This window comes from Ciconia boyciana, chromosome 3, assembly GCF_034638445.1.
Source record: "Ciconia boyciana chromosome 3, ASM3463844v1, whole genome shotgun sequence".
In the NCBI taxonomy this organism is placed as follows: domain Eukaryota; kingdom Metazoa; phylum Chordata; class Aves; order Ciconiiformes; family Ciconiidae; genus Ciconia; species Ciconia boyciana.
In genome coordinates, this window is record NC_132936.1 from 95,565,860 (window position 1) to 95,582,391 (window position 16,532).

At 33.8% G+C, this 16,532-nt stretch overlaps 1 protein-coding gene across 6 annotated transcripts in view; it reads right to left on the reverse strand.

Annotated features, from left to right (window-relative positions):
* Positions 1-16,532, reverse strand: part of KIF6 (kinesin family member 6) — a 173,831-nt gene that overhangs the window by 84,746 nt on the left and 72,553 nt on the right. For all 6 annotated transcript variants that reach the window (XR_012041872.1, XR_012041875.1, XR_012041873.1 and 3 more), the window contains exons 11-13: positions 13,050-13,155; positions 12,031-12,172; positions 9,685-9,897 (exon numbers count right to left, since the gene is read on the reverse strand). Coding sequence is in view for 2 of the 6 variants with exons in the window: in XM_072858203.1 (XP_072714304.1) it covers positions 9,685-9,897; positions 12,031-12,172; positions 13,050-13,155 (461 nt within the window). In the remaining 4 variants the exon portion in view is untranslated. The remainder of the gene's footprint in view (positions 1-9,684; positions 9,898-12,030; positions 12,173-13,049; positions 13,156-16,532) is intronic.

Below are 16,532 nucleotides of genomic sequence, written 5' to 3' on the forward strand. Positions count from 1 at the left end.
CTAGAAACTACTTTGAATTTTAGTTTTTACTTTTTGTTCATTTCACAAGATTAAAAAGGGAAATAAAACTGTCATCTTTAAGACAGAGATACCAAAATGTATAAAAGCACATGACAAATTCAAAAATTCCCACAATTACATGCTACAAAACATGTGTCTGAAGATAGACATGCATTCATATTTATGACATAAATTGGAGCCTTAGCAATACATGTTTTTTCTGGTGACTTGAAATACCAGAAAATAATTCTGTTAAACTTTTCAGAAGCAAAGCCCCATAAAATTGTTCAAAAGCATATGCTGACTGCTAACATTTGCTGAATTCACTTTGAACGCTTTTTAAAATACCTAAGTCTTAAGCAGTGAAGTCTGATACTTCCTGCTTGGTCCTCAAACTTTGCAATAATGAAAAATTTATCATAGCAAATAATTACTCTACATTATAGGAAACATTTAATGCTTAAGAAATTAGCAAAACAACACGTCTTATTTTAAATATTAGTTACAAAAGTTTAACAGTAGCAATTAAATATTCACTACATCTTACTAAGAGCTGGTAGAGGTTCAGCTGGAGAGCAAATGGAATATATACTTTTTCCTGGACCTGTAACAGAAAATGTAGCACATACTTTATTTTCTGACTAATGAGAAAGATCAACAGTAAGTCTGAACAACGCCCTAAATGCATCAGTGAGCTCTTTTGCTCACCAAATAGCAATAAAATGGGTACATCTGTTTGTTGACAGAAGATCTGTCACAAGCACAGTGCCAAGAGTCTGTTCCCAGATATCCCAAAGCACTACTGGACACAGAAAGGACTCCAAGAAACATACAGGTTTGCTAAGCACTTACTTTTTCTGGAGAGTTGAGACCTGCCTTTTTCTGAACTGAAGGACAGAGAAGAGATTCTGATGGAAAACCTCAGTCAATCCTTTCCATTAGAGAGCTTTCTGTGGGTTTTCTAACAATAGAAGGAAGCTTTTACCCCAAATTTTTACATAAATATATAAAATAGCCAAGATAAATATTTTGAGAAGTCTTAATATAAGATGAAAATATTTAGCTTTCAGAATTGAGCAGTTGGTGTGTTATCATCATTACTTTCCTGCTATTCATAATCACCATCTGTTTATTGAAACCAACTCTCACCTTTCATTTTAAAGTCAGCTAGTCAGCCCTTCAGTAGGAATGCTCTTTTTTGTACATGACTGCATAGTGCCTAGCAAAAAGTGATCTTAAACCCTGAATGGGATACATAGCAGGTAAGTTCTTCACCAAACTCTCAAAAAACCTTACAACTTCTCAGTGAAAGATAAAGGAAATGGCTAAAAATGGTCAAAACATGACCCTAATAAAATCTTTTGTGAGAGCAAAATAATCCCTCTCAAGCCCATCAACTATTTGAAGCTATTACTAGGATTTACTGTGCTCTTTGAATGTCACAATATTCGCACTGTTTTCTGGTAACCAAACTGTTTATATTTCAGGAGAAAAACAAATCCAGCAGGAGGAAAAATAGTATCCTACGTCTCTTACACCGACAGAATTATGCTAGAAGCAAGCAGCAGTCTCAGAACTATTTAACACTTATCTGTACAGAAGAAGTGATATGATATAATATAATCAAATACAACAAAATGTTTACCACTCCCGTGAAATGTATGATGAAGTCTGATTTTTTTTTTGTTTTACCAGGTTCATTCATACATTGATTCATACTGAAACTACTAATTTGTAATAATTGACACCATCTCCTGAGAAAGATTATATGTAGTTCTACATTTGAATTTGGACTTCACATACAATATCTCTACCAGATATGAATTATGAATAAAACTAAAGCTGCAGTAGAGACTTTATGATGAATTAAATTATTGTATTAAAAATAAAATTATTGAAGCATTTGTAAAGCTCAGGTTATTATGCTAGTAACTTATCTGCATTTTCTGGAATGCTCATCCAAAACAAAGTAAATTCATAGCCAGAGTTATGTCTGTTTCAGATTTATGAAAGATATTATGATGCAATAAATAACAGCAGCTACTGAGTATGTCAGAGTGTTTTGCTCACTCTTACTCATGTATTATGGATTTATAAATTAGAGTGTTCTGTGATTAAGATGAGTATTGAAAACTAAGTTCTTCTCTTTCATGGCATAACACTTGAACTAAGAGAAAAAAGTTCTGGTCTGTTCACTCTAAGCTAACTGTCTCAGGCAATCTGTAAAGGCTCCTCAGTGATGGGAGCTGGCATGCCAAAATGTCAGCAGCAGGCAGCCTTCCACTGCTTCCAGGCAGCCTACCTACCACTCCCTCCTAAAAGAAGTCTTTCAGGATCCAAAAAACCCAAATCTGTCAGCACGTAAACTGGCATAATTTTTAGCTGAAGAATTCAATGCTATGTAACCCAACATCATCAGCGAAACCTAGAGCATTGCTAGGACACTGCACTTGTGTATTCCTCTGCTCTAACCACCAAGGAGAACATCCTAATACAGACTGTAATACACACCAAAAAAAGCACAATACAAAACAGAGCAACAATCCGCATGTCCAATTTCAGTTGTTCTTATTAGGTTTTCCACTGGTATCAAACCTCGTGGTTGAAAATATTTTACTAACGACATTATTTTGAATAAGAGCCCTGATATTTAAACAAAAAGTTAAAGACATACCTGTTCAGAAAAAATACCATTTAACATTAAATCAACTCTTTACAACTTAGTATTTACTAGTAGTTGGAGAATACGATACAATGGTGCCCAAAGACCTACTTGGAAATAAAATCTGGGGTGTGAGGCTTTGTTTCTCTTTGTGTTTGTACAGTTATTACCATTAAAGGCTGCTATTTAGAGTTTCAGGCATACAGGAGGTGAGCAAAAGATACAATGTCCAGGAAGGTAAATATTAAAATATATCATACCTTTGGAGATGTATTATATTGACTCAGTTTCTTCTGAAAAAGCATACACATTCAATGCAGCATGGACTGAAAAAAAAATAATCACAGGCATGCCTATACAGACATGTACAACTGTAGACGTCACTCATTCACCTTCTGAGTCAGCCTGCTATGGGACAAATTTGGTCCAGGAGTTATTTTACTGCTCTGATGAGCTCAAGATAATTTTCCTCTTAACACAGATTATTACCTTAAGCTCAGCAGTGAAACAGTATGGCGGCTACATTTCTCCTGCTTAAATCAGTGCCTGGATAGGATAGAATAGAAACATGATTACCTGTATCTTTCCGCACAGAAATGGCCCTAGATCATATGAGAAAAAAAGGTAAAAATAAGTTTCACCATATAGAGATAGCAGTTCTATGAGACAATACATTTTTTACCATACAAAGAAATAAACTTTGCCAGTATGTTGACAAGGCTGCCTGTACTACTATCGTTAGCCTACTTTTCATAAATTTAGAAGCATAAATGACTTTTTCTGATGGACTGGGTAACAGGTGAGTCAATCTGGAGATTTTATGAAGCAAAAGCAGCAGCAAATCTAGCATGAAAGTAACAGAATGAAATTATTCTATTTTCTGTCACAGAATGGTAAAGATCTGTTTCTGGGCAAAAAAAAGTTAAAGCTACAGAACTTAACTGCAAAATAAATGAAAGGTTCTAAGTTAAATAATTTGTCTTTTAAGAAACTAAATATTAGCTAGACTCTACTACAACTATTTCACTAAACTAAATATTTTTTCCTTACTTTCTGCTGATTTCCTAGTTTAATTGTTTTCAGGACAAAGGAATGAGCTAGGAAAATGGAAAACACATTAGAGACATGATTAGAGACATTAGAGACACTAGAAATACCACTTTATATTGCAATAAAACAGGCTGATTGTAGAGTTGAGACAACAGAATTTAAAAAAAGGAAGCTGGCAACCTAACTAAACTGTTAAAATAGTTAACATATGCATAGCCTACATGCTGTATATTGAAATCTTCATAAATGATGTAAGGTATGGAAAGTGTTTAAATGATGAAGAATAGCTTTAATATTACACTAAAGGTGCTACTTGGGAGTTCTACCCTGGATCAGGCCCAAGACCTTTCACACATCTTTAGCAACTTCTTAATGCCTATAGACAAGAAGACATAGGTATACAGCTCAGATGGATTTTGAAAGGAATGGATAACTTTAAAATTATGAATATTATTTGCAGGTTTGAAATATGTGAAAAATGAGGCTCTGTGCTCAAGAGAGAATGATGCCTCACTTCTACTTTTCTTCTATTTGATGAAACGTCAGGACAGAATTCAAAGTCAGGTCATCATCCAACCTTTTTCTGACATATCAGTCCTTGCCAATGCAGAGTGGAGGAGATAAGGTTCAACAATCCAGTCATTTGAGCTGACATGCTGGTTCCTACTTTATGTTCAAAGAAAACTCATGTGTACATACACACACAATTGTTCGCAAAAAGAGAGAGCATAGTATCAAAGCTGAGAATTTGCTAATGCTTCTGAGATTCTTATTTAAAGACTATAGAATAAGTGGCATTACATAAAAGATGTAATTATACTAGTAGTTTGTTGATATAATATAGCTACTTTTTGCTAACATATTTCTGAGGTTATCAAAAGCTTTGTGTAATGAGGACATAATTATATTTAGTTAATACTATTATGACACCAAATCAAGCAAATTCTTCCTATAAAATGAGAAGGAGCATGATAAATAGGAAAGGAGTAGGAGGCAAAGGGATTTCCTCAGCAGCTGAGTAACTTGGAATGGGAAGAAGCAATATGGAAGAGTATTCTACACAGAAACAGGAAGAGTTATAAGAAAGGAATCACCAGACAAATTCTCAACCTTTCCTTTGTTTTAGGAGATAAATTAAGAACAAACACACATAGGCATTGCCATAAGGGAAAAGATGCAAGATCAATCTAATCTAGTATCCTGTATGGTAAGTAAGTGGCAGCATGGCAGTGTTAGATAATTCTAAAGAATCTGTAAAAATCCGTTATATAAACTTCTGTAGGATTCATCCTGATTTTTTTAACACTGGACTGGTATAAAACATGAAGAAGAAGTTTTAATATTATCTCTTTTGATAGTCTTTAATATATATTTTTAAAGCAGTATTTTAGGCGTAATTCCTGACTACTCAGCTTTATCAATAGCCTCTTGTGCGGGATCTCATCATGCCTTTTGATAGTCTGATTATGTTAATGACTTCTTAATTCTCTTCCTGAATCACACGTTTAAAAAGCTGCAGAGCTTAAGAAGGGATATTTCCTTTGCAGAAACCAGGACAACTAGAACTCTTAAGATTTCAATTTCTAATTTCTTCAGCATTCTGTTCTTAGACATTGTTCTGGTTCTTTCACATGTATGCAGCTCATTATATACAACTCTTGTACATTCATCTCTTCCTTCTAACTTTTCTCCTGATTATTGCTTATAATGATTTATTTCCCATTCCTGCATGCAATCTCCTCTACAATAATTGAGTCACAATTCTACTAAAGTTTTAGAGTAGTCAAACAAAATAACAACTGTGACAATCGACTGCTAGTTCAATTACTAATCAATTTTAGAGGATAATTGGCAACCTTAAATAGTTTAAGAAATCTATGCATATTAAGACACTAGCAAAATCTAAGTTTCTACTTGCCAGCTGTCCTGTTTGAATTTCAAGCTGAAGATTCTCTCTCCTTTCAGTTAAAAAATTCTCACAAATTGCATAAAAAACAGTATGCAGAAATGTAAGTCATGAGTATGTAAAAGTTATACATGATAATTTAGGATGAGGCATGTTCTTCTTTTCTCACGAAAACAAAAGCACTTCTAGAACCTACTGACACCAACAAATCTTTTTATTTGAACAATTCAATTAGAAAAAAAAAAGAAAACATGCAACAAAAATCTGTCTACAGTTATTGGAAGTTGTTTTACATGGGTTTTGAAACTAATAATTTGCAAGAATATTGTTACTTATTATCATAAATAACCAGCTCAGATGATGTAAGGAAAGATAACTGCAATGCTTAATAGTTAACCCTTTTCAATTAACCACTATAAAAACTCCCTTACTTACACAATCCATGCTAACTGGTCAATATAATTTGTGTATATTTGTTTGAGTTGCTATTTCTAGAAAGATTTAAGCACATACTTAAATCTTGTGGTATTATTATAGGGGTAAAGTGAAACATATCCTTAAAATCTTGTAAAATCAGGTTCTAGGAATGTTTTCAGGTAGTTCTGAAAATTTAGTCTGCAGAAGAATACGTTTTTCAAAATATTAACAGTAAATATTGCTTGTACCTCCATATCTTTTAAAACTCACTCTTCCAGAATCTGATTATTCGAATATTTAATCTCATCTTTTAAGGTGCATGATTCAGTATTTATAACATTCAGTGTTGACAATATAAGTTTCTGTAATTTCTTTAATAGCCATATTAACTAAGACTGCAAGACAATATTAGAAATAGTTATGAGTCCTGACAAGGTCTATGGTAATTCCTAACTCTTGAGAAGAGCATTTCATACTTTTATAATGGTCCCTATCAAACTTTCCCATTATTTCACAAGCCTCCCCAGTCAGTTGACAATTCCATCACTGCAGTAGGCCCGTAGCTGTCAAAAACTTACCTTGATGAGAAAGCTTTTCAAATCCATACAGAAATTTGAAGGTTAAAAGAAAAACCTTAAGTCAGAATACGTATTTGGTGGATATCAGAGTATTAAAACTACATATTTGCAAATAACTTATTTTGCTATGCAAGTTAACCACTATGCTTTTCACCAAATGGTGTTCTTTCAAGACATTTTTCTTCAATATTAGATAGAACAAATGGGATAAATAAAGTCTAAAGCATACAAATGTGTCCAGGTCTGAGTCCAACAGGAAAAAGAGCTATATCCTAGCCATTAGCAGAGCGAGCTAAGAGTTCATGGCTGCCAAGAAATGTACCAGTGTATCTTTGCACTGTCTTAGCTTTATAATAAAATAGACAAATAGTAATAACTCTTGAGGTTTTATGGTGCTTTGCAGCTAAGGATCTCAAAACAGTAACTTGCCTACAAAGAAAGTGGAATGCTTCATATGGATACAGTCTTTTTCTTCATGTGATATTGATCTGTAATTTATAGTTCAATTATTTATTTTTTTTAATCATGGCATAGACTGCTTGTCCTAGTACTGGCTTTCTTTTTATTGACTTTGACTCTCAGAACTTTTATCTTTTTTTTCTTTTTCTTGAGCCCTCTGGCCTTATTCTAAATATTACTGCATGTTCTTAAATACTTGTTTTATTTTTCCTAAGTTTTGGGTCATTATGCATTCTGGTATTTTATATATTATTTTAAAATCTCAAATACAATTTTTAAATCTCAAATGTAATTTTAAAGACTACAGAAAAGCTCTAATACTTCTAAAAAAATTATTTAAGTTTCATTAAAATTCTTCTCCTGTAGCAAAACTTTACATCTGATATGATGGTTTTATGTATACTATGTATAAGTACACAGTGAGACCTTTTTCAACATTTTCTGATTAACTGTCTGCATACGTTTACAAGTGTTATATAGCGAATTTTTCCTCAAACATGTCCCTTGGTACCATGGAGAATCAAACTGTGAAAACCCTACAAGCTGATTTGAAAAATTTATAATCTCCAATCTACAAGAACTTTTTAATATAAATGTCAGTTACAACATGAAGATAAATATTGAAGCTTGTTACTTTCATAACTTTAAGAACTAAAACAAAAGAAAGAGAAAAAATAAAGTTATTTATATATTAGGGAGAAAATACCGTCCTTTTCAGAAACACAAAGGCATGAAAGAGCCTGGACACTCAGTTATATTCTTGCAAAGACAATTGGTCTCCTGAGGTTGGGTTTAAGGCATACTGGCAAGACTGTACGTGTTGTATTATTAATGGTGTTCCTACTACATTTTTACATCTGCCATTCCAAGTATTCCCTGAGCACAATAACACAAGCATTTTAAGAAATAATGTTTTAAGGCGTTATAACAGCTGTACATTACAGAAGATTATAAGTCCAAATGCCGCCAGCATTACTGGACTAGATTTGTAGCAGAATGTCAGGCCACTCTAAAGGAATGTAGACATATAGGGCCACCTAAAATAGTCCAAAAAGAACTTTTTAGTTATCTGTAGCCCTCAAGCAATATGACTGAAAAGTTTAAAAATAAATTAACTGTAAGTGAACCTAAGGGAGGACTTTCATGTTCACATTTAGTATCTTGGTTATCGAGGACTTTATTGTTTTCATGTCCACATGGACATGAAGCCACAGAATATCAGAACCTGAACCAAAACTGATTGAAAAGAGGACTGGAAAGAAGGGAGCAGGTTTCCACCTGCTTTCAGAATGAGAAAATAATGTGCAATCCAATCACATAACAGAATACCTTCTCATCCCAGACAGATGTCCATTTAAAACTCATTTTCCAAACAGGATGGGGATCAATTACATTTACTTTTACTTATTGATTAACCAGAGACAATACTTCATCTTTGTGGCAGATTCCCTGTGTAAACCATCTGTCCCAAATAATTCTTTTTTAAATGAACAGTATTTGATATGCTCACCTATTAAATTTAAGAAAACAAACAGCTCAATTAGAATAAAGCATAAATAACAATACACTGGCTTTACCATAAGAGATAAAAACCTTTTATCAGTTACCTATGGATAAACAGTACTCATCTGCTGACGAAGGCACGGCACATGGTAAAACAGTGTTGAGTTTGTTAGCTATCTTAAATGAATGCATTATTTATTAATTCAGCTCTAACTTGTTTGCAAACTATGTGAATTATTAAACCACATGAGAAACAATTAAAAGGCGTATTTTTAAAATACATAAGAATACATAAGAATTTTTACTTTGTTCACACTTACTAAAGTCTTGCTCCAGAAAGGTACCATTTCACTAAAGCTACTCGCATGCACAAAAATGGAGCTATTTGTCATTTCTGGAACTAAAGATCTCAGTTCACTTAATCACATTCTTTTTTTTTTTTTTAACAATAGAAATAATCTCCATGGTTTATTAAAAATGCTAAATAAAGCCCAGATATCTAAAGTGTATAATATAAAAAAAAATATCTTATAGATAATCACAAAAAGTTTTGTGTTTACAACCTGGTATCAGAGCTAGAAGCATAAATAATGCCATTTTATTTGAATATAAGATTTCTCTCCTAGGCTGAAAGATTAAAAAAAAGAAAAAAAATATTTGTGTTTATTGGTGTTTAAGGATACTGTGCAATCAATAATGCCTGCACAAAAATTCTCCCAATATCTGCAGTTCAGGTTTAGATTTCTTTTTTGTTAAAAGTCAGTATTTTCAAATCTTCCAGGGGCAAAATATTATTTCCTAGTATTTTTTAATGAATTATGCTCAAAAAATCCTTTTCTGAGAATTCACTCAAAGATTCAAGGGCATGCAACTGAATTTATACTCTGGTTTTGTAGGACTGTTCAACAGAGTATTCACATTGGTTTGCAAAAGCCATCAGCACCTTGAGAGCGCTATAAATTTAAATCCCTGCATTTGTGGATAGAGAATTAGCACAATACAGCTGATATTGAAAATAAAACTTTCCTGTTCTTGTACACTTTTGAATGATATGCTGTAAAACATACTGTAATAACCCAATAAGTGCTCACTTAATTAATTACACTAACCTGTTTGTCTGGAAAGAAAAGGTAGTCTGTGAACTGAAGAGCTGAAATCTTTTGCCTCTTTCAGACTAAAACAGATAGATGGACTCTGACTTTCTTCCAAGTTTATAGAAAGAGACGGCTCCAAGACTGTAGAACCAGCAGAGGCAGCATTAAGCTGGAAAAGAGCATCTTGTGCTTTCTTTTTTTCTTTTTTTAGCATATTTACCAGAATATCTGCAAGATAAATTAAGGAAATCATTAAGGACCTCTTTTTTTATACAGCAGTAATCATGTTTGTTTATCCCTAAGTCTTTTTTTTTCCAAGTGGAACAATTCACATTAAGGAAGCCTATATGTGAATGTGAATTTGGATTTTGGCATATTTTTTGTAATTATAGTCATCCACCTTAGTTTTTCCAAACAGCAGATTAATTTTTACTAAACAGTGACAAATTCACACGTTGACTGCAATTGTTGATCCCATTCAGTCAATGCCTGATAAAAGCATTTACAGACAAACAGGAATGAAAACTCTAGTATGTTATTGCCATTGTTTGACTCTCCCTTTTTTATTTTTTAAATTCTGTAATAAACAAAATTTCCAAACAAAAGAAAAACTCCTTAATTTACAGGTAACCTGGCAAGTGCATCACATCTGTAAGCTTTTAGTAAATAAGAAAGTTTACTAAAATGCAGAACAGGTCTTTAGGAAATTTATTGCAATAACACTGTGTATTTACTGGAAGTATATTTGGTATAAATATATTTTGCCTAACAGCTTATAGAGGGCTTACAATGAAAATCCTATGTGCATTCAGCCAAAACCACAGGAGTCCCTGTGATATGTTTTTTGATATGCTATTCATTTTAATCCTAATTAATCTTCTAAAAGAACAGCAGAAAATCTAAGTAGTCTTTGGGGAATATTATTAACTGGACCAGGTAGTAATAATAAAATACTTTAGAATTCATTGTTATGATAGCTCCTAGCTACCATAGGCAAGAAGGACCTCATAGTTTATTGACTAAACAGCTTCCATACTTCCCACCACTTCATCACATTAGACATGTTATTAATTTTCTAATGATGATGGACAGTCACTTAGTGGCTGCAGACTCTGTAAATCAGTTTTGTGTTCAAAGTCTTAATTTATATGTTCTTCCTATATAACTCTAACACTGATTTACACAAGTTTCTTCCTTGTACTTCTGCAAACAAAGCTGTATACACCTATCGAGCACTAGTGCATTTGATAGAGATGTTTTGCTTTTTTTCATTATCCATATCATACTAATGAAATAATTTGTTTCAGGAAGAAATGTTTCTGGGAATCCAGATCTTAAAATTGACATGAAAATTGAAGGATTTTTTTAAAAGGAATGATAAGTCAGTGTTATAGCTATATTTATTTGAAAGTGCACCTTGGAAAATGAACATTTTATCTTCTGTGACAGAGCAGAAATAGGGAAGCTTTCCTGTCACCTCAATTCGGACTGGTAGCATGCTACACCCTGATGTAAAATGCCATTCTCATTTGATACAGAAAATTCATCTGGAATTGTTGAGCACAAAGAATGGAACTGAGTTTGCTTTTTACTAATAACTATGAAAGAATCTCTGTTACCTATAAATTCAAAAGTAGAACAAAACCATTTTTTTGGTTCTCTGCCATATTCAAATTTTACCCACGAAGTAGCCACAAAGTTAGGGACACAGGGATGCTGCGGTCTGCCCACAGTTCTGGCAACCTGCTAAAAATAATTCCTACACATCACACAACAGTGCAGCTACTCATGTGTTTCCTGTGAGGCACTGAAATGGACAAAGCATGTCTGAGCAGCTTAGTATTTTACATGCAAAAAGCTTTAGGTTTAATTTAAATTTTAAAGTTGCATGTAAAGAGTACAAGTTCTATATTTGTTCTAAAGGCAAATAGCCCAATAGTCCCCGAAGTAGCACTTCATTTGGCTAAAAATAGCACTTACAGGAAATTCTATTCTTTGTAAGGTAATAAATTGGTCTTATTATAGCATCACAGTTTCTCATTCTAAAAGATGGTTTAATTTGCTTGAGGAGAGTGTTTTAGGCGTGGCCTGATCCAAGGTATTTGGATCTTGGCTGGACTGTTCTAAAGCTAAGTGGTGCTTGGATCCAGGATTTTGGTTTGGGTCACAACTGAAATAGAAGCAGGTGCAAAGCAGGAGTCCTGCCACATAAAAGTTGGGAACTGAGTAATTGCTTTAACACAGTGGGGTCACTAGAGAGAATTTCCTTCCATACAGCTAATGCCTATCTCACACACACAAAAACCATTGTAACCAGACCAGCTCGAATCCAAATATTACTTTTTTCCTCACAAAGGATACTGATTTCATTGTCTCTCTGCTGTAGAAGTTCTTTCAGTTTTTTCAGTTCTTCTTCTCTTGCTTCTTTGTTAGTGTCTCTTTCTTCAGAGATGTGTTGTGAGAGCAGTTTTTTATCAGAAATCTTTGAATGATTCATTAGTTGCTATTAGGAGAAACAAAAAAGCCACACTCATTTAACTTTACCTCCAGCTATGTATTTATTCTACTCTGAGACTGCCTAGCTATGGTAGAAAAGGTAAGGCCTTTCTAGACTCTTGACAGAACAAAATCATGCCACCAGCTGACTGTCAAGTTACATGCGTTGTGTCAAGTATGGGACAAGTTGTATTTGTTGATCTTCACTACCAAGTGTACAATTTACTTTACTCTTTCTACACACAAATTCCAGTAATCTCTGGTACCACAGAGCTTTCAGTATTAACAACTAAAACCTAATTATTTAAAGACAATAAATTAAGATCAGGAATGTATACATTATTATATTGGAAAACTATATCCCAAAATACAGAAAAGTATATATTATCTTCTATTGCTTTCCCTATTAATTTCACTTGTTCTTCCTAGTTTAAGTGTATCTTGTTTGCCTGATGATTTAGAAGGGCTTACACCACCACCAGGAGAGTTAGACTAACAGATGCAGGGATATGGTGGTTTTCCTCTTTATTTTTATCTCTTTCAACATAGTTTGTCCAAAATAAAGCCTCCATAAGTGCTGGGAATACAGATGGATACGTCTATCCATATACAAATAACTCGTCTGTGTTGATTCCAATAACTGCCAGTTCTCTCTTACAATTTACTGCATGCTGAGATCCTTGCTGGGGTTTCCACAAAATGCTGCTGAATTTTTCCAACTAAATTTCAAATTTCTATCAGTCCTCCATGCACTTCACAGTTCAATTGTTTTACCCTTTTCCAATGCCTCTCAACTGTATTGCATTTCTTTTGACACTTCTCAGCTGTGAATGTCTTCAAGTTATTTTCAGTGCCAGATGGTCTTCCATGTTTAAAAGAAGTACCTTCACATGAATGAAGCAATAGTTGATCTTGCGCATGTCAGCACCAACATCCAGAGTGCTATCAGGGTCATTATCTTCAAGAAATGTTTCAATTAACTCATCCAACCTGAAAATACATAGCATTTTTAAGGGAAAAAAAATCACAAACAAGCAGACAACTCTGTAAAGTAACGTGTCAAATACAATACAAGCTTTACCAAGCTGACTGATATCAGTAGACTATTTTCCTTCAAAGTCTATGCAATTGCAGTGTATTTTTGTTCTTGATACTAAAACCTGGATGTGATACTGGAGATTCTTCAGCTCCATATCAGAACATACTTGCACATGCTAAGGAATAGTTCAAGAACTAAAAGCATCGAAGAAGTAATCTTTTCTTTTTCTCATTTATTTTATAACCTTCTGTTTTTCTGTCATCTCATAATTGTAAAGATCTAAAGCCTGCCCTCTCAGAGGACTAGATTTTTAGATGCTTTGAGCATAGGATTTTTTAATATATATGATTATTTGTGCAAAAGAAAAATCTACTATCTTTTTTATTACAAGAGTCAGCAGATAGCGTAGCTTTCATACATAAAATTACCTGCTCCAATCACCAAGCAAAGAAACATATCTTTTGATGCAGATATTGTTAGATTTCTCAAAGACCTACTGCTCTTCTTCTGATTAATGAAATGTAGTTAGTATTTTATTCTCTTGCAATTTGTTCTTATTTAACAAACATCTGACAATATCTTCCTTAGGGAGGAGCAATTCTGATTTTGGTAATTCAGTCTTCATAAGAAAATCTGGCACACAGAAGCATCCTCTTGCTTTTTCAAAACCAAATTAAAATATTCAGACTGGAAACATACACAGGCATAATATACCATGTCTCTGGGCTGAATGTCACAGCTATGTGGATAGAGGTCAGATTTCCTCTTGCATGCTCTCACCAGCTCTTCAGGTTTTGCATTCCAGGATGCATGGCAGGTCATCCTCAAGAAAAAGGGCAGAAGATTTCTAAACCAAAACTAACCCTTAGCCCACTTACTAAGGTATGTTTCTGGAAAATAGCAAGTGCAAGTTCGAACTCCATCAACCAGTTTTAGATTAAACGCTTCCTGATTCCTGACAAATGCTATTCCCATTAACTCATTAGGCAAACGGTGGGCAACAATGACAGCCATACATCCTGTAAAGTGTAATTCTATGATTTGAAATGTTTATTTAGGTTATTATCCTCAGAAGATGAACCTAGGTTCTGAACCTGAGTGAGCCAAGGTACCTAAGGTACCTGCATCAAGTGCCCAACTGTCAGAGAAAGGTAGGAGTTCAGAACCATCTCTGTGCCTAGTGTTTCTTTTGGACTAGTTTTGTTCAGCTCCTCACTTAATACGCAAGCCTTCTGAATGTCACTTAATAGTAATTTATCCTCTTCAGTTACAGGATTGGGAATCTTGTTGCCATTTGATTATCTGAATCACTTTGCTATAACCACATACCAAAATTTTAGGCATAATAATATCACAGTATCTAAAGCTGACCCTAAAGTAGGTGGTTGGGATATTGCCCTGCTTTTGAAGACTTCTCTTTCTGAGATTCCTCACATTACTATCCAGTAGTAACAAATCCCTGTTGGTGGGTGAAACAATGAGATGCACAAAAAACAGAAAAAAAAAAAATCATTACTTTCAGGAGATAAATAACTGAAAATCAGGAGCTGTAAGACTGGAATGAAAATTGGAAAACATAACAGATAGATTTGGTTATTTATCTCCTCCAGAGTTCACCATGGCAACGTGTCAATTCTCAAAATGGGAGAAAAAGGAGAGAAAAGAAGAGAGCAACCCTGAGTTAGTTTCAGATAAACTGTGCTTTCCTATTTTTATTATTTCAGTTAAAGAACAAGAGGCAAATATGTTGTCTACAGCATTCATCGTATGTGAAAAATTCACAGCTTCTGAATTTATAGAACACTCCCTGAAGTCAATGTGAGCTGTACATGTGGAGGGCTTAAAGGAGAGGATATTTAAAGAGAAATATTAGTTACAGAAGTATTACTGGCATTGACTTGCTTCTCAAGTTAAGAGACTACAAAAATTACTGGGTAAGAGAGACCAAAATTTTACTTATTGCTACATGATTTTTTCTAAATGAAGAGTCCAACAGAACAGAGGCCAGTAGTACAAGAGGTTATCCATACTCTCTGCAGACACACTAAGCACAACGAGCAGGAGAATTAATCCTTCATATGTGCAGGTAGGCATTTGTGTAAACACTGGGAAAAGAGAGGCATTTATACTATTAATGAGAATGCTATAGTGATTACACAGACACAGAGAAAGTCAGTATTTGTCACTATGTTAAGCACCTTACTGATTTCAGTAAGAAGAAGCAAGCAAAAAATACTTTTTATAACTAGACTGTCTAGACTGACTATATGAAACCATCTATAAAAACGGGCTTTTAATCTCGAACTAGAAATTAGAAAGGAGATGTTTTAAACTTACTAAGATTACCTGTTTGCCAGGGATTTACCCATACTCAGATTGCCACAGATTTAGGCTACGGGAATCAATTAAAAAAATTGCACTATTACCCTTACCAGAATAACACTGCAGGAAGATAAATATTTCAAGAGGAAGAAAAGAACATATAATTCCTGTAAAATAATGCTCTATTTTTGAAAATTATTATTATTTGCCAGTCAAGAGTCAAGGTTAATTTGTCAAGAGTAACAAATTAGGCAAACTGTAGTTAGAGATATGAGCTGCTATTTCCTCTCTCTTACATTACCTTTAATGTATTTGGCATTCTTGAAAAAACACAACAGCCCAATTCAGTTTTTGTGTCCCAAGGACTACATAGAAGCCAAAACAGATTTGAGCACCAGAAGACTGAGTCAAGTCTGAAATAGCAGAATGTAAATCAGAAGTTATAAACCAACTCAGCCTCTTTGCCAATTCTAGGAAACTGCAGAATCTTCAATGTATTTTTAGATACATTTTTAAAATTTCGTCTTTAAGAATTAGAACAAGAACAGACCAACCTAGTCTAAACACTACGGACAAAAACAAAAGAAAAATCAAAAAAAGAAAAGCAACAATGAAAATCCCCATGAATAACAGCAAAAGAAATCACTGCATCCCTCACATTTTTTTAGGTTTCCATGTAAAAATTACCAGAACTCTTCCTAAAATAAACACACAGTCTGACAACACTCTGGATATTCTGGGAGTTCTTCCAGTATATTGAAGTATTAAACAAAGGTAAAAAATAAACTGACAATGTACTCCAGACGCAACTTCAAGTTTCTCTTATTAATGAATAGATCTTAGTTAACTGAACCCTTCTTTTTTTTTTTTTTTCTCCAAGTGATTTATCAGCTCAAGGATTGTGAAAACAATTGAAACATTCTCCTATGAATTTATACAATGTCAAGATTTGCAGTTTTACAAATAAAAAAAATAAAATGCTATTTCCAATTCATTTCCAGAGTTG